This window comes from Clarias gariepinus, chromosome 20, assembly GCF_024256425.1.
Source record: "Clarias gariepinus isolate MV-2021 ecotype Netherlands chromosome 20, CGAR_prim_01v2, whole genome shotgun sequence".
In the NCBI taxonomy this organism is placed as follows: Eukaryota; Metazoa; Chordata; class Actinopteri; order Siluriformes; family Clariidae; genus Clarias; species Clarias gariepinus.
The window spans coordinates 21,946,586-21,968,312 of NC_071119.1; the positions used below are offsets into that span (position 1 = coordinate 21,946,586).

Below are 21,727 nucleotides of genomic sequence, written 5' to 3' on the forward strand. Positions count from 1 at the left end.
CCCGATCATGACATGCAATTGTTTTTGCCATTTATAAAACACATTTGATTTCTTTTTACATCACATTCCACATACAGTATACATTACATCATTCAATTATTTTTTTTTCAACCTGTGCCACAATGCTAGTATGGTATTTACATTACCCATAATTCACATTTCCTATACCTGTCCAGGACATTATTCTTGTTCAAATCGACTTAATGAGTTTCCTCCAGCAAAAAAACTGGGTCACGAGTCACTCCAGAGGGACTACAATCTCCACATTCAAACAGCTCTTTTTGCTGGATTAGATAGAAATTCGTGAAAATCCAGACCCTCTCGAAACTCTGGACCTGTCTGACTCATCCTGGTGCTCTGCTTCTGGTTGGAGATCATGTCGCATGGATGCCCAGTGTGATCTGCTTGGGATGCATGCGGTTCCACTTTATCATGAAGACGGTCCTCGTCTCAGCTGATGCTGACAACAGTTCCCCTACAGTCTACCTGAGCCTCCAATAACGAACTGGACTCCATATTGGCTTAATGACATCAATTGTCATTAAGTCAACAACTGAACTTCCAGCCTCTTAACACACAGTATGACTGCAGATCAATCCCTGCTTTCGGTTATTACCCACATGAGGATGGGCTCCTCACAAGGTTTCTTCATATTGCCACCTCTCCACAGGGTAAATCTGATTAGTTTGATACATGCACATTTTTCGAATTTTATATAAATTTCCTTTTGAGTGTGTCAAGCTGCCTGGCGAAAAGCGTTATACAAGTAAAATTTAATTGATTTGAATTAATCTGTGCAACCTCATTTTTATACCCCAGCAATACCGATAAGCTCTGGCAATCCCGGAAAATGTAAAATATAATTATTTGGGTACTATTAGTTCAATCACAAATGCTCGGCGGTTAGGTGAAGCAGGTTAGTGCGGACACGATAGGAAAATTTGTTCTATCATCACCTCATTCTTTTATCTGAAGTTAATCTGGTTGAAAAAAAGCACAGTGATTAGACTATGGCTAGGGAACACTCTAAGTGTCCCTCTCTAAGTGAACTTTAGACTTATAGGAAGATGGTTAGCGCATGGATTATAGGCAATGTGACGTCTGCACGTTTGTAAATATTACATAACCATATGTCAAGTTAGTGCAGCCAAGTAACGTCTAAATGAAATGTTTGCATTTGTTTAGGGATTTGGGGTTTTCCCTGAATGGTTAGGATTTTTCACTCTGGTTACCGAAATGTAAATGTATTCTCACCTGATTTACTCACATTAAACAGATACACTAATAACTTCAATAACATCTCTATCAGATTGATCCCATCCTGCCAATCCTGTTATCTGATTGATAGTCAGTACAATAAGATTGACAATTTTTTTTCCCATTGTTGGGCAATAATATATTCCTGAGGTAGGCGTTATCTCAATGACCTTATTTTAGGGTTCAAACTGACTGTGACTTGTGACCTACAGTGACCACATCATCAGCTGGATAATGGACAGAGATAAAGCTCTTCTATAAAAACACATAGACAGAACAACACATTTACCTTCCTTACACCTCTCTCTCTCACACACACACACTTTCTCACCTTGTCCTGATCGGTCTCGCTCTCTCTCACTCTCCCTAAAATGGCATTCGATGGCTCGTGGAAGATCGACCGCAATGAAAACTATGACAAGTTCATGGAAAAGATGGGTGAGTGAAGTATTAGTTAACAACAGGCAATTTTAAAGAGAAAGAGAATGAATGATAATATTAATGAAAACACCTGGTTTTTTTAATGAATCATGTATTGCATTTTCTGAGATGATTTGAGCTTTGCATATGATCAACAATCTAATAGATAAAAAATACATTTAAAGCTGAAATAAACAGATAATGTGATACGATCTAGTGCTGGTTAATACAAAGTGATTTATTACTTTGCACAAAACAGTCAAATCTTTACTAGATCTGAAAGGCCTCCTTTAACGTGACTGACTGCATCAAGGTCACGCCCTTCCAACTAGACTAAAAGAATGGCCATGCAAATGGCCTAAATGTTAACAATATACACACAAATGAAAGCCTGTGCAAATATGTTGTGCAACAGAGTGTGTCAAATGTGTGTGTACAGGCATTAACATGGTGAAGAGAAAGTTGGCTGAACACGACAACCTGAAGTTCAACATCGAGCAGAGCGGAGACAAGTTCACCATTAAGGAGTCGAGCACCTTCAGGACCAAGGATATCGAGTTCACGCTCGGAGTGGAGTTTGAGTACTCGATGGCTGATGGCACAGAGCTCATAGTAAGACTCCATAATCAGCAATAAATAATCATTAACCAACAAAGCAGTCAAGAGTAAATGTTTAAAATACAAAAATAAAAAAACGTGTGTGTGTGTGTGTGTTGTCCCTCAGGGCACATGGGTGATGGAAGGCGACGCCCTCAAAGGCACATTCACCAGGAAGGACAACGGCAAAATCCTGACCACAACTCGGTCGCTGGTTGGTGGAGAACTTGTACAGGTAACACAAGACACTGTAACTCTGAACTCTATACGACGTCTAACTATAACATAGATAGTTAAGTTACATTTCATTACACATTAATTCAGATTTGAATAAATTAATAAATAAACTAAAACAAAAATCTAATTATAACAATCAGTGTTGGGGGACGTTACTTTTTAAAGTAACTAATTACATTACAAAATTACTGTCTTCAAAAAGTAATCAGCTACATTACAGCATTACTTTCTGATAAAAGTAACTAATTCGAGTACTTTTCCATTGCAGAAAATAAAAACTCCTTTGTGATTCCTCATGCATGATGTTTTAGTCAATAACCTTTATAACCATCATCACTCAGCGAAGTTTGGCCCATAATCTGTTAACTACTTAATACCCCTATCTCACCTACGCGGTTACTTTGCGCGGTGGCCGTAAGTACAGATCATCATGATTCACCGCGAGTTTTGGTGCTGTGATTAGGTTTCCATCTTTCCACGCGTCGGTTCTTTCATAGTCAAACCGCATAGGTGAGATAGGGGTATAACAGCAGGAATAACAGAGGTGGGGGGGGGAGGTTATCGGGGGCGGAGCTTGTGGGACAACTTTCACACACACACTAACGGATTGGGAATGACTGCTGTCTGGCTAACGGATTAAATAAATTGTCTAAAAAACGGATTACATTTATGAGAAAAAAAAACTAAATAACTGAGTACTTAAACGGCGGACCTAATGCGTAAGATTACTCCTTACATCAAAAAAGTAATCCAAGTCCTCTAACGCGTTACACCCAACACTGATAACAATATAACATAAACTTATCAGCATTGCACTTGCTAATCTGCCTTATTTAGGCTAATGTGTCTTGGTTATGCTAATCTGTCTTGCTAGCAAGCTAGAAAAACATGCTGTTAAATACAGTCTAATCTATCTGTCTGACTGACTGCATACCATTCCCCTTGTTCTTTGGTATAGAATTATTAATATTTTAAAAGATTGGTGGATATTCAATTTTTTAAAAATGGTAGAATTAGCATTCCTCCATATTGGATCTTCTGCGTTGCAAGCGTCAATGAAGCTAAAGCAGCTCTGCTACTGGGCAACAGGGCAAATAACAAATAAAATTTCTTCAAGTTGTAGTAAATTTAAAATCTGTATAGTGATGCTTTTAACTTCCAAATATCAGTAATTTTTCTGACTGAAAAAAAAAAAAGGCTAGCATGATTCACATTGCTGGCTCACCATAAAGGACGATATAGCTAAAGCAGTGTTAGTATTTAGTTAACAATTGTAAAAGTTATTAATTCCATGTATGTTGTCGCTTCTCCTTCACAGTGCTACAGCTACGAAGGTGTTAGCGCTAAGAGGATCTTCAAGAGGACATAAAAGAAGTGTGGAGAAGGACAGTCCAGTTTGGGAACAGAATTTATACCAAGATGTAACTGTTGTCATTGCTGGCTATGTTACAAATAAATGATCAAATGTTTCTACTTCACTTTGTGGCACAGAGCTTAATTTCTTTCTCTCCGCAGTCAACGTTATATATAGTGATTCCTTCCTTGAATTCATCAGCTGAAATGTCGTAATTAAGTTTCGGATCGAATAAAACACATAACAGGAGGAACTATACTGCATAAACATAATCAGAATTTATTAGGTTTGGTAAGACAGAGAAAAGAAATATTGTATATCAGAAAATGACTAAGGCAGCATCTCCAGGGTCTGGGTTCAATTCCTGTTCAATTCGGGGTCTGTGCGCATGGAGTTTGCATGTTTTCTCCATGCTTGGTGGGTTTCCTCCGGGGACTCCGGTTTCCTCCCACAGTCTGAAGACATGCAGATTAGATGTTCCCAAATGAGTGAATAAGCGTGTGTGTGTGTGTGTGTGTGTGTGTGTGTGTGTGGTCGTTGATTGGCACCTCATTTAGGGTGTACTCCGCCTTGTGCCCTTAATCTCTGGAATAGGCTCCAGGTCCCAGGCTTCAGGATGAGTGAGTGAGTGAGTGAGTGAAAAAGGATTATTGTATACAGTATTAATAAATGAAACACTGCCACTCTTAACCAGCAGAGGGAGCTCTGTCGCTTTAAGCTTGGTCATTTAGGTTCAGGCATAACATAGAGTTTGATTTACCAGTTTAAAAGTGTGAAAAGTTCAAGGTCCTTTTTTTTCTTGAACAAACTTAATGCAAACTCTAGATTTATTTATTATTTCGTTTATCCTAAACTTAAGATCATACTTAAGAATTTGTTTGTCCTATACTAAAACTTAAGGGGATTTCTGTTTTTTTTTTTTAAAGTGCACCTTATATTAGAGGAAACGTCACAATATATACTGTATATATTGATTCTTTGGATAATTAGAATAAACCAGCTACCATGTGATTAATCGGTTATAATCAACATTAAAAAAAAATATATATATATTTATATATGTTTTTTTATGCATTGAATCAAATCATAGGACAATTTTTACCTCTAGTACTTTACATTTATCACCAGCCGGAGCACCAGAGATTGCACAATCAATACTTTTTACTCATTTTTTTTTTTATTTGCTGGTTAAAACATTAAATCGAAAAGAGAGTCTTTATTGCCGAATGTGTTGTTAGGAAGAAATTTCTTTTTAGGGGAAAAGCAAAAGCTAGCAGCACATATGTGAAATAATTAATAATGCATATTGTTCCTGGAACAAAGAGCTCAGAGGTAAATCAGAGTCAGAGGTAATTTTTCAGTGGTGAGATCACACACACACACACACACACACACACATTTATAATCTAGTTTTACTTTAACTTGAACTCTGGCATTCTTTAGTGCCGTTGTAATGCTTTGTTTGTTTGGAAATACGCCATTTATTCTCTTGAAAGCAACACACACTATACAGACAGACAGACAGACAGACAGATAGATAGATAGATAGATAGATAGATAGATAGATAGATAGAACACTACGATAAGTATATCCCAGAATGCACAGCAGTATTCCAGTCCCGAGTTCCATAGAAGTCACATGACCAGGAAGTGTGACTTTGACACAGTTCTACTGGAGCCTTATGATCCCCTGTGAATCTCTCTTTCTTTCTCTCTCTCTCTTTCTTCCTGGCCTGAGAGTGGTCTGACTGCGTTTTGCCCTCTTGCTCTCTCTTTTATCTATTCCTCTCTTTCTGGAGAGCAACATCCTCAGGAATCCTAAGGCATCATCCTCATTCTGTCAAAGTCACGTGACTCCCAATGGACCTCGGGACTGGCTTTCTGCGAATCATTAAAAGAGAATGAAAAATGTAAAAAAAAATTGAACTTTTGTCATTTAAGAAGTGTTTTTACTATTTGTGTGGTGTGTGGTGTGGTGAGGTGAAGCAAGAAGATGCAGGAGATGGCGAAAGTGCAAAACGAGGGCCAAAAAAAGAGCCAAATTATTATGAGGGAAGAAAAAGAGAGAGAGTCTTGAGAGAGATGGTAAGAATGATAAAGCAAAAGAGAAGGTGTGAAGGAGAGGAAGGTGTGAAAGATGGCTACATTATCACACCTCCGCAGGAGAAAACCAAGCGCCCAGGGAGAAAGACGTGAGAAAAAGCAGACGCTGGAGTTTTCAGGCCACTTCAGGTCGTCTGCTTCCTGAAGAAGTGAACTTACATACATATAAAAAAATCTTTATTGATTTTACACAAAGATGGTTGATTTATACAGTATCTACCCTGATGCACTCACGAGATCAGGTCCATATATTGATGTCATACAGACACTGCAGAAGATGAAGAAATAAAAAAATAGACATACAGGATGCACAGATTTTTTATGTTCATCTCACACTTTCAGAGCGCCGTCGTAGTACGTCAGTGTAAAGGAAACTGATGATGTAATCAAATTCAAATCAAACTAACTACTTAAATCAAGCATACAGTAACTATAAAACTCAAAAAATCTAAACAGTTAGGTCTCACATGCGCTGTGTAAAAGTTAAGATTTTTTTTGGTAGTTTGTATTTTGTAGTTCTCTGAATTATTGTTCTTTTTGTTGTTGTTTTTTTTGCCTTAATGTAATCCAAATTGTCCAAAACCTAAATGGAGTGTGAGAATGTGTGTATCTGTATGTAAAAAAACGAAATGCAATGGACTGGCGTTCCATCTAGGTTGAATTCTCCCGGTATCCACAGCTAAGACTGGATTAAATTCTATTCAGTTTTATTTATATAAAACTGATATAAACAATGGTCATTGTTGCAAAGCAGCTTTACAGAATATATTAATATATATTATATATTAATATATATATATATATATATATATATATATATATATACAGTGAGGTCCATAAGTATTTGATCACCCTGTGATTTAGCAAGGGCAAATTTTTTTTTTTAATTACTGTGTCAAATAAGTATTCGATCACTTGCTTATCAGACCTGTTATTTGGCTTTTAAATAGTCCAACTACACTCTGTGCATGATTCTAAATTAGTAGCACCTGTTTGAGGTCGTTGACATGGGGTCTAAATTTTTGGTCTTAACTCCATTCGCCGTGTTTGGAGGAAGAAGAATGAAGAGTATCATTTCAATAATACCATACCTACAGTGAAGCATGGGGCTGGAAGCATCATAGGGGTGTTTTTTTTCACAAGGGACAGGACGACTGCACTGTATTAAGAAAAGGATGAACGGGGCTATGTATTGTGACATATTGGGCAAAAACCTCCCTTCCTCAGTCAGACCAATAAAGATTGTGGCTGGGTCTTCCAACATGACAATGACCCAAAGCACACAGCCAGGAAAACCAAGGAGTGACTCCGTAAGAAGCATATGGACTATTTAAAAGCAAAATAACAGGTCTTTAAGGGTCAGAAATCTGGCTAATAAACAAGTGATCAAATACTTATTTGACACAGTAATTCACAAATAATTTTTTTTAAAAATCATACAATGTAATTTACGGATTTTTCTTTTTAGATTCTGTCTCTCGCAGTGGAAATGCACCTATGCAAAAAAATTTGTAGACCCCTCCATGATATTTAAGTAAGAGAACTTGCAAAATCACAGGGTGATCAAATACCTATTGACCTCACTGTATATATATATATATATATATATATATATATATATATATATATATATATATATATATATACAGTGAGGTCAATAAGTATTTGAGTATGTTATATGACTTTAAAAAGAGTGACAAAATATGTATAAATCTACTTATTAGAATAATTAATTCGCTTAATAAAGATAAATGAATAAATACATTAGGATCAAAACACACAAGTGCTTAAAATGTTTTAATGTTCAAGTAAAAAGAAAACTTCTAATAATGTTATCAATGAAGGTCTTAAACTTGTTTACTACTGTAAAATTATATTTTTGTTCAAAATTTGCCAATATGTTGGTGTTTTTATATCAGTAGAGGTGAGCTGGGCGTTTTTTCCTGCATTACAGGTTTTGTACTTTTTGTTAAATTAAAAATTTTTTTACTCCCTTTAGATACATACAGAAAAAAATAAATTTAAATCTCCTAAACTTTTTATTACTGTACAGTGGAAAATATTATTAAATGTTTTCCCAGACAGCTACACAACTCTTTATTTATTTTCCATATTTGTCTTGGTCGTAAAACTTCACTTATTCCATATTGCTGTGTTGTATTTGTTCGGATAATTTTTCAGCATGTGTGTTCTCCTGAGATCTTAATCCTTTATAGAAATATACATGTATATACATTTTATATGCATTTGCTGAAGTTGTGATCATTGAAATTTTATTATGAAAAAAAAGCTTTGGGTAGTATCTTAAAATCATTACCTGATAATTTCTTTACAAAAAAAAGAAAAGAAAAAAAAAGGATGGAAAATGTCTTTAATACAGAGCTTTTGTGTATTAATTTATGGGTGCAATAATCCTATCATCATTTCAATATATATATGTTATACTTGCAAATTCTTATTAACAATGTATATAAGATGTGTTTAGTGGAGTTAAACAATTTTAAGTACTGTGTCACAAGGGAAGTGGTTTTATTTGGATCATTTCACCTTAAAAAAAAAATCCCCTTTAAACCCTTTAGTTTATAAACATCGGCATTAAATATTTCCCTGAAACGATCACAGACGTGTTTCCTGGTAATGTACGATGAATAACTTGTATATTGTAACTGATGATCAGCACTTGCGCGTGCGCACACACACACACACACACACACACACACACACTCCAAGTCTTTGGTTTTGAAATACATGATATGTATTACTGTTATTATTCGACAATAAGTCATTTCCTTCTGATTGTCTTTGGCAGCTGGAATGAAGCAGGAAAATGTAAGGACTCTGAGATCCTCACACACATACACAACACACACAGAAAACGTTCACCTGATTATAAAAATACTTCTGTATTCGGCTTCAAAAGGTCTAAAAATGTACAGCATCATCACTCTGATAACGTCACACTTCAACTCGATCGCTAATTAGAATCAGTGTAAATAACAACATCAATGATAAAATCGGTTATTATAAAGATAATATTGATTAATACACAACCACGACAATTAAATGGAAGGAGTGACACAAAATTGCCTGCACACATAAACACACACACTCACACACTTTAACACTAAGAAGTATTTTACATTAAGTGTTTATGGTAGAAAAATTAATATTATTAAATAGTTATTCATATGTAATGTTTACTGACTTCAGAAATGTTTACATGTTTAGTAAATAAAGAAATTTCTATTATTATTATTAGACTCAATAAATTATTATTAATACTATTAAACGTTTAATGAATCCACAAATGTTTAACCGTCCATACTTAATAAATAAACATTTGTGAATTTATTAAACAGTTAATCGCTCGAGAAACATTTACCATTAAATATTTAATAAATGAAGGAAAATAAAATCGATATGATTTGTGAATCGAGAAGCACTGATTACATCATATAATTTTTCATAATAAGAGAAATGTTAAATATAAGTTTACAGAATTGAAAATTATTCTTTTTTTTTAGATATTGTTTTTTGTTCATTAATGCTTAAAGTTTAATAAATTGCCAAACATTGATAAATTATTTTATATTATTGAATAAGCCTATGTATAATTTAGTAAAAAAAAAAATTATTTAATCTTTTATCACTCAATGAATATAATAATCTCCAGATTCAGCTTTCTGTATTGAACTGCTTTTGTGTATAATTTTATTCTGGTTGAAGCAACAATAGTGACTAAACACCAGTTTAATAAAATAATAAATAAAAAATGTCCGGCAATGTAAATTTTAAAGTTTTCTTATCAGTAACATTACTAAAAGTTCTCTTCGTTTTACTCTCACGCAGAGAACTATGGGATTTCTTTCACTCAGCCACACACATGCAATCCTTCATGGAAACAGGCAACAGCTGAAGGGACAGAATGTGTGGAGTGCCTACTGTAAGTGCACAAATGCTGCCTATAAATGGTGCCTACACAGGGAGCATGAATCCCTAAAATGGGAACACAGGGCATAGTGGAAATATTTATATATACTGTGAAATATGGTTGAATATCGAGAGAGAGAGAGAGAGAGAGAGAGAGAGGCAGGCGAATGTGCACTCCTTCCATAAAAGTGTCGGTGGTGTAACAGTAGAGAAAGGGGAGGGGGGGGGGGGTGGAGGGGAATGTGTGATGGAGGCAGGGCTGGTCTTGATTTGCTCTTTTAACCCGGGAGGAAGAGGTGGTGACCTGGTGGAACAAGAAAAAGAGAGAGAGAGAGAGAGAGACCACAAATCAATTTACACTATACATTCACAATTTCCTCTTCCTCTATTCTCTATGGTTTATATTTTCTCCTTCCCCTCCATCACTCTCTCGTTTCCTTTCATTCTCAATTTCTATTAATCTCCGATCTAAAATGCTGGATAAGTATATTAAAGGTAAAATAGAAACTCTTCTAAAATGTATGGTGTCCTTACCTGTGGTCCATGACTGAGAAGGATGAGTCTGGAGGTCCCTGGTTTGGTTCTTGTAAAGAAGAAAGAAAGAGAGAGAGAGAGAGAGAGAGAGAGAGAGAGATGGATTGGAGGGGGAGGTGGGGGGTAGCAGCTCAAGGCCATCCTTAGCCACCATCACACATAGGGAACCTGAGAATAATACGAAAAGAAAAAAAACAAACACTCAATCAGAAACTGCAGACATGCAGTTCACACGGTTACTGAAGTTTTGTGTTTTAATGCAAAGGGGTTTGGAGAGGAAGCTGCGTGCATGTGAGCGCTGGGAGAGATTTTTTGCACACTTGTGGGAAAGCTCTTGAGCCGGGACACACCTTGAGATGGGATTCTCTCTTTGTCGTGAAAAGACACAAACACAAAACACAACTTCCTCGTCTCATCACCTTATCTTCTTTTTTTACTCTCTCTTTTTTCTTTCCTTTTGGTCTTTCACTTTTCTTTTGTTTATTGTTTTTAGTCTTTTCACTTTTCTTTTTTGTCTTTTCCTTTTTTGTCTTTTCACTTTTCTTTTTGGTCTTCACTTTTTTGAGTTTTCTCTTTTTTGTCTTTTCACTTTTATATTTTTTCGTCTTTTGTCTTTTTTTACTTTTCTCTTTTTTGCCTTTTCACTTTTCTCTTTCTTGTCTTTTTCATTTTTTGTCTTTTTGCTTTCCTTTTGGTCTTTCACTTCTCTTTTGTTATTGTTTTTTGTCTTTTCACAATTCTTTTGTGTCTTTACTTTTTTGAGTTTTCTCTTTTTTTGTTTTTTCACTTTTCTCTTTCTTATATTTTTCCTTTTTTGTCTTTTCACTATTCTCTTTTTTGCCTTTTCACTTTTCTCTTTCTTGTCTTTTTCATTTTTTGTCTTTTTGCTTTTCTTTTGGTCTTTCACCTTTTTTGTTATTGTTTTTTGTCTTTTCACAATTCTTTTGTGTCTTTACTTTTTTGAGTTTTCTCTTTTTTTGTTTTTTTACTTTTCTCTTATTTTTTGTCTTTTCCCTTTTTTTTAATTTTCACTTTTCTTTCTTTTTGTCTTTTCACTTTTATATTTTTTGTCTTTTTTTCTTCTTCTGCCTTTTCATTTTTTTTTAGTTTTCTCCCTTTTTTGTCTTTTTTTTTCTCTTTTGTGTCTTTTAACTTTTCTTTTGTCTTTTTTACTTTCCCCTATTACCGGAGCGACTCGCTCTTATACCTGCATCATCTTCGGGACTTACTTTGCATTCACTTTACAACTACAGGCTTCACAATTAAAACGGTGCTGCAGACGATGAGTTTGAACTTTATATAGATCCAAAGAACTAAATAAAAGAAAGGTAAATGAATAGATTTACTTCATTGCTGTACTTAAGTACAGTTTTCACTTATTTATAATGTCCTTTAACTTGAGTAGCTATATTAGTAGATTACTTTTACTACACTACATCCTACAACACATATCTGTACTTTCTACGTCACTACATTTGTTCAACGCAATTCGTTACCTAACCGCAGTGGTCTGTAATATTTAAAGCGGGAAGTGCTGTAACCAGTGCTGTCTGACTCCTCCGAAATCTCTGTGTGCATAGCATGCACCAATCCCTCCCTTTGACCTGATAAAGTAGGAAGGCACAAGAGAGCATTGCTTTTGACATTTTTCTGAAATATCGATAATATTAGGTGTGGCACGAAGGTTACCGGCCTTGTTCTCTTCTTCCTTTTGTGGTTTGTATCCGCTCACAAACGAAGTAACTGCATACTGCCACCTGCTGTATCGGAGAGTGCTTATTTAAATATGTAAATAAGAACTTTTGTACTTTTCCTTATGTAGAAATGTAAATAGACAAGTTCTGCTGGTACTTGATAAATATTTTGCCTGAGATATCCTTTTACTTTTACTCAAGAACAGGATTTGTGTACTTTGTCCACCATTTGTATATAAATAATAAGAGTGCCTGGTTTAAACGGATTCCAGTGGACTAAGAATGAAAGCCCGGCAAGAGGGATGTTTTGTCAGATGGGAGTGAGTTTAACAGCTCGCAAATAAAAAAATCCTGCCTGTAACCCAGAGTAAATAGCACATTTTGTTAAATTTCTGCATTTGGGTTGAATCATGTTTTTTTTCTTTCAGCGCAATCAAGCTGAAACACGAGTCGTGGGATGTTTTGGATTTGTGCTCGAGTGTAACTGCTGTGCGCTGTTGCTTACGTCTGCGCCAAAGAACGAGGGAGAGAGTGAGTGATTCAGACACAATATGTGTACCTTAAAACCAAAAATCGCCTGAAGCAGGACTAGAACTCCAGCGTTCCAATTTATTACTTACTGCAAAAAATTTTAAAACGTGAATTTCAAATCTGGTACTGGGATTTAGGAGCTGGATCACACTGTCTGGCTCCTGAACATAAAAGGCAAAGCTAAAAACATTAATCCTAAAAAAGATCACTAGCTTTTTGCTTGTGACCACACACACACACACAGCTGTCTATTGCCTGAAATTTGAGCAAAAGAACAAAGGAAGCATAGAAACCTTATTAGCGAACCTCAGCTGTGGATAATACCTCCTGTTGACACACACACACACACACACACACACACACACACACACACACACACACACACACACTCCCAGCCTCTCTCTCAGCAGTAAAGGCAATGCAGGGATTCAGCTGTAATTGCTTGGTTAGTCAGGCCAAAAATCCCTCTACCCACACACACATACACACACACACACACACACACAGTTCAGTAGACATGTCGTACTGTCCAAATGCATTAAGGTATTTCTGTGTGTGTGTGTGTGTGTGAGAGAGAGAGAGAGAGAGAGAGAGTGAGGCAAAGAGCACACCATCTTAAACCCCAGTTGGAGGAAACACAAATGATATAAAGCAGCAGATAAAAACATAAACAATGAACACCATAAACAATTAATCATTAACTTTATGAACAAAGTCAGGACGTGCTCTGTGTCCAGTTTTTTTAACATTCACATTTATATATAATATATTCGCATTTGAGCTACATGGTTAAGAGACCACATCCTTTTATTTATTTTTTTTCCCCCTAAAAGCATGATTTAAACAAGCTTGTTAAAGTACAAGCAAGGGCTGTGTAATTATCTACACCACTTTTAATTCTCCTTTGGAATGGGTTTAGAAGATGAGGAAAGAAAAAAATACAATTATGATCATCATGTTACTCCTCCAGTCAACCTAAGCTTTTGCTTTCTAATGGCTTGCAAAGTCAAATGACAGGTCAGATGTCCACATATTTTTGTCTGTATTACAGGTTGTCCATTCCAAGAGCGTGTTCGTAAGTCGGATTTGTTTGTAAGTCTGTCTTATACGCCTTTGACACGAATTTACAACGTAAAGCATCATACCAATTCAGTCGAATCAATCTCTGTCCCCCTTTCCCAACACTGCCATCATGTGGGCAAAAACCGTAGCCGTGCCTAAAGAAATTAATCTCCCAGTGAAATGTAACAGTGTTGTCTCTGCGCCTTTAAATTGCGAGGGGAATCCTGGGTGCCATTTTGCCAGCTGTTTTCCACTGTATTGGACTGTGAACTATGAAAATTAGGATTATTCACCATATTGAGATCATCGTGCTCCCGGAAGATTCTTTGAAACTCATTTCTCACACCTACTGTGGATTAAGTTTACTTGTGTCCATATCGCAGTGAATGTTTTTTCTCTGGTTGGACACTAATCCGTCCGAAAAAAACTAACGGGAGCGTCTTATTTATGTCCTGGGAAAATGGGTGCAGGTGTGTTTAGAACTTTTGTGGTTTTCGGAGTTGTAGTTCATTTTTGCGCTATGCTTGTGTATGCGGATACGGCCTTGTCTGTTCTGCCGTGCTAGCTATCCATGTTGTATTTTTTTTTTTCTGGTGTGTAGCGGAAATGCGCATAGCATCTTAATAACCATGCATGCTCATGATCAATGATACAAAGATGGAAAAAACTTTACATGAATAGTGTAAGGTGAAACAATCTGTTACATGGATTAATAGTAAAAGTAACAATAGTAAATACTATTTGGCCTACTATGGCAATGTACTTCTGTTTTGACATTTGTAATATATTCAATAATAGATGCTAATTAAGTGAGTTATTCTAATTGATGTACACTACCATTAAAAAATTGGGACACACTTTCTAACTCCATGATCTTTTCCTATTTTTATTTCTGTCCACTCTGTAAAACAATTCTGAAGGCATCCAAAACATGAAATAATCTCTCTCTACAATTTAAACGGTTGATAGTGAGATGTATCTGCTTACTTATACTCTGTAAAGCCTTTGTTACGGCTCTAATCTGAGGTGCTGTTTGTTAATTGGTGATTTCTGAGGCTGGTGACTCTAAATAAACTTGGTCTTGCTTTCCGTGGAAGGTCTTTATTAGAGCCAGTTTCATATAATATAATATTCATATATAAAACTGTTCTTGCAAGAACGGATCCAGAACAGCTGACATCAATGTCTTACAATAACAAATGACTGTTGTTGCTGTCGCCATTGTTACTTAATTAATTAATGCCATATGTGTTAGTTTATTGTTTTGAACCCTCTGGTGTTATTCTAGAACGCATGAAAAACAAATCCAAACTTGTGTCCAAACTTTTGAATGAAACGTGATGTGAAACACAACGAATCTAAGAAGCATTGTACGGAACATTTTGACTCAGTGGTTTCCGACTCCCATCAATTCTATGTACTGTTATTTAAATTGCATAGCTGTTTGTGAGTCTTCCCAAAAAAAGTGCATTATGTGCACTGATTAAAAGTCTGCACTCTGTTCGTTATTCTGTAACATTCAAAATATATTGATGAAATCATAAACAACTTTTTACTTTCTACAATTACGTTCCTATTAGAATGGAACGAGCAGACTGGCTCTAGAGTCAGTGGACATCTGACACTCCACTCCTACCCGCTTGCTCCCTAAAGACCTTCCAGTTTAAGCATGTTTATTCCACCAATGTGGCGACAAGCTGTCTCCCTCTCGCTTGAGATTTCCTGCTTCTTGAAAATGTGATTTTTATTTTTATTTTTTGCTACAAATGAAGCCTGGACAAATTATATCCTAATTATATCCGTGTGCCTCCTTTTGGTTTTACTTACAGTACAAGACGATTGATTAATCTTAATATTTTACTTAAAATATCAGAATGATACAGCTGGAGATCCCCTGTTGGCCTTGAAGCAGCATCGCGACTCTGTACTCCCAAAATAAACAATAAACTCCATCGGGCTATTTATAAAAGTGATTACATACGAGTGCGCAACTGCGAACGCGGAAAAGGTCAGAGCCGAGAAGTGGTTACAATGAGGAGAAGAAAAGAAAAACGAATAACAACAGCAAACAAACAGAAACAAGATATTCTGGGGAAATATTAAACTCCATGTTTTGCCAATTAGTCGACAAAAAGAAGAAAGAAAAATAGAGGTAAAAGTTTAAGTAAACTTAATGTTCAGTTCAATCATAATAAAAAGGCAGGAGGCTTTATTTTGATATGTATGATGGAAAAGTGAGTTCAGCGTTGGGACTTGGGCATTGTGCACTTCTCACTAAAACCAACCCTGAATGAAACAGAAATGGGTTATTCCGTCATCTGAGGGTTGCAAATCAAAAGAGAGCAAATCTGGCTCTGGGACAGGATGATATTCTCTCTCTCTCTTATATCAATCACAAGATCACGGGCCAACCATGAGGTCTTCTGTTGATGCGGAAGTGGGAAGGTAGTAGCGCTTTCCTCCGAGGGTGTGAGACTCTCTGATGTGGTTCGTTGGATTCAAGAGCTAAAAAAAGTCTAAGTAAAAGAAATTCATATCCATTAGACCCTGGAAAGGTGATCATTATTCAGACTGAAAATTGTGCTCTTAAGACTAGTATTAGCATTATTAAAAGGTGACTTTCCACGAATGATTTCTTTCTCTCTCTAGTTGTACACCACTTAAGTCTCACTTATTTAGAATGGCTTTAGATATTTTATAATATCATGTGTTTTTTGTTTTTTTTTATAATTTTAGTTTCTTTTATATATTTTTAATAGCTATTTATTGTAATTTTTTGTTAAAACCTCTTGTGTAAGACGCACTTATTTAGAATGACTTTTGATATTTTATAATTTCATGTTTTTCATAATTATATATTTTTATAATTTTATTTTGTATTTTTTATTGCTATCTTACTGCCATTTTTCTTTTTAAAGCAAAACACTCACTTATTTAGAATAACTTTTGATATTTTATCATTACATGTGTTTTTTTAATTTTATTATGGCTTTTGATAATTTAAAAATTTTATGTGTTTTATTTTGTTTTGTATTTCTTTATTGCTATCCTATTGCCATTTTATTGTCATTTTTTTTAATGCTGTGAAACACAGCATTTGATTCAACTTAGGTTGCTGTAAGGTGCTATATAAAGAAATGTTGATAAATTGATTAATTGACCACTTTGACACAAGGTTTACACAGTGTCAGTCATAAAAGAGAATCCGTTGAAATCCTGGCGACGGACTGTATCGCTAATTGTCGATAGAAGTTCAAGGTTAGACAAAAAGTGTTTCGTGGCAGCATGAATCATAAGAGTTACAATCCAGAGCATAAAATCCGGAAAAAGCGAGCCAAGGGGATTTATGAAATCCTGCAGAAATAGCACGGCAGATGAACCTGTCAAGGCCTGGACAGATTTCTTAGCCGTTGAAAGAACACGTAGTAAATGTGTTACACCGCGACACGCCAGCGCTGCTGATTAACTAATTGCAAGCAACTTTAAATGCGTTTCTGGGAATGAGTTATGATGTACACGGCGTGATTTAAAGAAGAAAAATAACTAAACTGTTAATGTTTTATGAAGCAATTTACAGATAACAAAATGAGGAAGAAATGTCATTTTAAAAAAAAAGATTTTTTTTAACAAATGCCAACAGAAATGCATTTTGTACGACGCTGTTTATTAGGGGAACGTTTGCCTGAAACCAGGAAGTAGTTATAGCCAATAATGATGATGCTTTGGTAAGGGGGTGGTGCCAGTAATCGGTGGGCCCAAACATGTGTGTAGATTTCCTGAGCAGATTGTAATGCAAGAATCCCTGATCTGCTGATGTGCAGGTTAGTAGTTCATGTCCGATTTGGAGGATCCTCTTATTTATAAAAATAATACTCCGGCCCCCATTAGAGCCGTAACCCCTGGCAACCAGGAAGTTCAGTCTACAAAAACACCCTAATGTGTTGAAAATCAAGCGGAAAAAAATGAGTCAGGTTAGTGTATGTGATGGGAAAAGTCGAATGACTGTACAGGCCACTTCTGCATTAATATGACTTTTATACACTAGACTGGGGGTGGGGGAAGGGGGGAATGGTTAGAGCATGTGTGTAATGTGTGTAATGTGTGTGTTTGGCAAACAACCACCCATCAGACCCCTGCAGACTCTAACAAGCCCCTTCCTGTCTCCTCGTATCAGTGGGAGTGGTTCGAGTGTGTGTGTGTGTGTAGGTGTGTGTGTGTGTGTGTGTGTGTGTGTGTGTGTGTGTGTGTGAAAGAGAGCAAACAGCCGCGCTTGGAGCGAACGTGTTTACAGTACGTGTGCGCTTGATACTTACATGTATTTCAGCAGAACTGCCTGGACTTCCAGCCCTGAACGTCAGCTGGAGGGAGCCAACGGATCTACGTGTGGGATTTAAAAAAAATAAATAAAAACATGGGAGAGAGTTTTACAACATGCTCGACTAATAAATCAATTATGTTTAAATTCATTACACTGAACTTATCAGCTGTATGTCTTGGTGAAAAGCTATATTGTAAACAGCTGCGGACACACACACACACACACACAACAGACACAACCTGACATGTTTGAACCCTCTTGTTCTTGTTCAGGTCGATCCCAGTGAAGGGCGTGGTCCAGATTTTCTGACGGTAAATGAGATGTGACTTGGCCTCCCACTCCTTTTTTAGATTTATTGATAAAGCTCTAGTTTTGTTTCAGTCTAGCATTAAGAGCTGTGCTGTTTTTGATTATTTCAGCTTGTGTGATTTTAGGTTTGTAGGCAAACAACTTGTCAAGCTGGATATCAACACGATTGTCATTAAAGGGCAGAAATAGATACAGTACAGTACCAGTCGAAAGTTTGGATTTATGGTATTAAGTCAAAACAGTCTTTGGTTATTTTTAAGTCACAGGTGTCAGCTGATCTGGATTAGTTCTTGTAAGAACAGTATTGTGTCGAATGCGTTTGCAAAACACCATCAATCACCATGATGATGAATCTGTCTCTCATGAAGACTTTCCAAAGAAAGCAAGACCAAAACTTCAGTTCATTTAGAGTCACCAGCCTCAAAAATCACCTCAGAATACAGGTACATCTCAACATCGACTGTTCAAACTTTAAAGACGACCAGATGAGCCGTGACTTTGTCCGTGTGGAATTTAATTTTTTATATATGATTTCACTGTTGTACAAAGTTAAGTTGAATTTTATCGGCTTTCATTTTATGCTGTTTAATCCGGGTTGTTTTATTCATTTATTTTTATTTATTTATTTTTATGATGATTGTACAGCAACTTGGTCAACTTTAGTTATTTTTTTAAATGTGCTATAAAGAAATTAATCATTTGAATTGAAATACTCATTTAAAAAAATGTAAATTTTGGAATTTGCTACGTGTTACCGTGAAGTGCGCAGAATTAAGGTTTGAGATCGCGTTTATATTAAGTAGATTTCAATCGCACACTCATAAGCCGGTATGAAAAAAACGCACAGCGCCATCTGTTGATTTTTGAGATGAACGAATGATTTTTTTTATGATATAAGGACGTTTTCCATTTAAATTTCAAAGTGGCGTATCTTCTCCTCCCGTGGGGGCGACTGCAATGAAACAAAGCCTATATGTTAACTCAGACTTGGACATATACGTCTGCGAAAACCACGTTTAAATTCGTGTGGTAGTTTTTGCATGATGTGTGCACAAACAAATAGACAGACAAAAATTCCAAAAAACATCTGAATGTGTTCTATTACTCATCTTACTTCACTACATTTTTTTTTTACAAAGACGCCAACTTCACAGTTTTATTATATGTATATATAGATATACAAATATATAGCTATATTAATTGCCTATTTTGTACTGTCTGCCTTCACAACGTGGAAAGAAATAAAAATCAGGAAAATCAGGAAACGCCATCAAAGGCGTGTCCAAACCTTTGAGTGTTTTATTTTTATTTTCCTGAGAATATAAGGAAGCCATAACTAAAATCTGAGGTTTTTATAACTACAGTGATTTATAACCTGATATGACGTGAACGTAGGAACGAACGAGTGTACTGACTGTGTGTTAGTTGTCAGAGGAGAGCGTCTGTGTGACGTTGAGGGTGGACGTGTGCTGTGCAGATCTGCTCAGGGTGTGCGTGTGCATGTGAGAGCGTTACCTGAGCGTGTAAGGAGGAGGAGGGGTAGGTGAAAGCGGGCGCGAGGGTGTGTGATAGGTCAGCGGGGTACAGCGGGTATGATGCCCACACGTCGGGGTTGCTAGGATACAGACCAGGAACTGTGAGCTCATCTGGAAGCACAACAAGGGGACAAGACTGAGACGTGGACACCAAAAACACACACACACGCACGCACATGTACCTTTACACACTGTACAGTACGCAGAGTGAGTGAGTGAGTGAGTGAGTGAGTGAGTTTTCGGACTTAAACTCTCACACAAAAAACACAAACACACACACCTTGATAATACCTTAAATATTGAGTGGAGTTTTTTAGTTTTTATTTGAAGATCACAAGAAATGTTAAATTTTATACGCCCCAATCGATTCGGTGTCGTTCTAAAAACAAAACAAAACAAAAAAAAAGACATGAAAGCAATCTTAATCTTATCTGACATAGCTATCAGGAACAGAACGCAGGAGAGAGTCGAGTCTCGTTACATTATGTTCTCTCATAATCGTTTCCTTCCATATTTTCGCTTAGGGACCGCAAGGGGTGTCTTTATTTTATTTTATTTTTTTCCAAGAGATAAGACTTAGTCACTAAGCAGGAATGCACAACTCGCAAAATCCATCCATGGCTGGAATGTCGATACGGCTAGGATGCAACGTCCATTTAAACACATTAACGCGGAAATGCAGTTTGCGAATGTTTTTTTTTTTTTATATGCAATGCTATCATTAAAGTTAAAAAAGGATTTGCCCCGTTCCTGAATTTGTATTTTTTTTTCTGTCACACTTTAGTGATTCAGATCATCAAACAAATTTCAATAGTACACAAAGATAAAAAAAAAAAACTCAATAAATACAAAATCCAGTTGATGGTTTTATTTATAAAGCTGTCCAAAATGCTGAAGTAACAAATCCTTAGAAATGGCTTGATAACCCTTTACTTTATTTCTCATCTGTTCTTAAATATCTTTACATTGTGTTGCTTTTTTAAGTTCTTACTTGATTCAACAGATCTGGCAGTGAAAAAAACAACAAAAAAAAAACAAAGCTGGAACATCTGCACGGCTAAGATGCCATGTCAATTTACACACTTTAAAATGCCTGGTCGCAATTTATGAATCAATTTTTTTTTTTTTTAATCAACAGCTGAACCTGCACAATTCCATGAAGACAAACTATACATCACTGTAGTAATCTAAGCTGCTATTTAAGTAAAAAACAACAACAAATAACAAACAAAAGTGTGTGTGTGCTACTTAATAAGTCCTACAGATGATGCATGTTGTTACAAGGATGGAAAAATCCTCGTCCCATTTAGGGGGCAATGGAGTAAAGATTCCAAAGAGTTAACCTCATCACACACACACACACACAAGTTTAAAATATAGATGTTGAAATATCCAACAAGACATGGAGTCCAGGCCATGTTAACCTCGAGGGTTTTAAACACGTGACATTCCAAGAATCTCTCAGTACTTTCTTTAAGTTGGGATTCGTTACCAAAACTCAAACAGGTATCATATTCCTACTGTAGTTTAACCAAACTAGTGTGACTGGATTTATGCGGCAATAATGTTGTAGTGTCTTGACAACACTTCGTTGCGAGGCTCTGAAACAAATCATTGTTCTGTGTTACTACAGCAGAACTAACCCACATGACCCTGCGTTATACGGGGTGTTTCTCAACTTCTCTCCCAATCAGACCTGCTATCTCGGACCAATTCATTGGAACGGGAACACTAATAGGCTGATTATGGGTGCACTTTGGGGGGCCGCTGATCTTATCAGCAATCTGTGTGTGTGTGTGTGTGTGTGTGTGTGTGTGTGTGTGTGTGTGTGTGTGTGTGTGTGAGA

The 21,727-nt window shown here is 36.3% G+C and overlaps 2 protein-coding genes across 2 annotated transcripts in view; one reads left to right on the forward strand and one right to left on the reverse strand.

The window, feature by feature from the left end:
- The first annotated feature begins 1,537 nt into the window (after positions 1–1,537).
- On the forward strand, positions 1,538–3,989 carry LOC128508679 (fatty acid-binding protein, intestinal-like). Its single transcript, XM_053480107.1, has 4 exons — positions 1,538–1,695; positions 2,117–2,289; positions 2,402–2,509; positions 3,830–3,989. The coding sequence occupies exons 1-4, from the start codon at positions 1,629–1,631 to the stop codon at positions 3,878–3,880; spliced, it is 399 nt and encodes a 132-aa protein (XP_053336082.1). The 5' UTR covers positions 1,538–1,628; the 3' UTR covers positions 3,881–3,989.
- A 4,491-nt stretch (positions 3,990–8,480) lies between these two features.
- The window catches only part of rbpms (RNA binding protein, mRNA processing factor), a 35,088-nt gene continuing 21,841 nt past the window's right edge, over positions 8,481–21,727 (reverse strand). Inside the window, exons 6-9 of the mRNA XM_053479631.1 lie at positions 19,862–19,992; positions 18,033–18,096; positions 10,433–10,600; positions 8,481–10,202 (exon numbers count right to left, since the gene is read on the reverse strand). Of these exons, the coding sequence (XP_053335606.1) occupies positions 18,040–18,096; positions 19,862–19,992 (188 nt within the window). The 3' untranslated portion in view covers positions 8,481–10,202; positions 10,433–10,600; positions 18,033–18,039. The remainder of the gene's footprint in view (positions 10,203–10,432; positions 10,601–18,032; positions 18,097–19,861; positions 19,993–21,727) is intronic.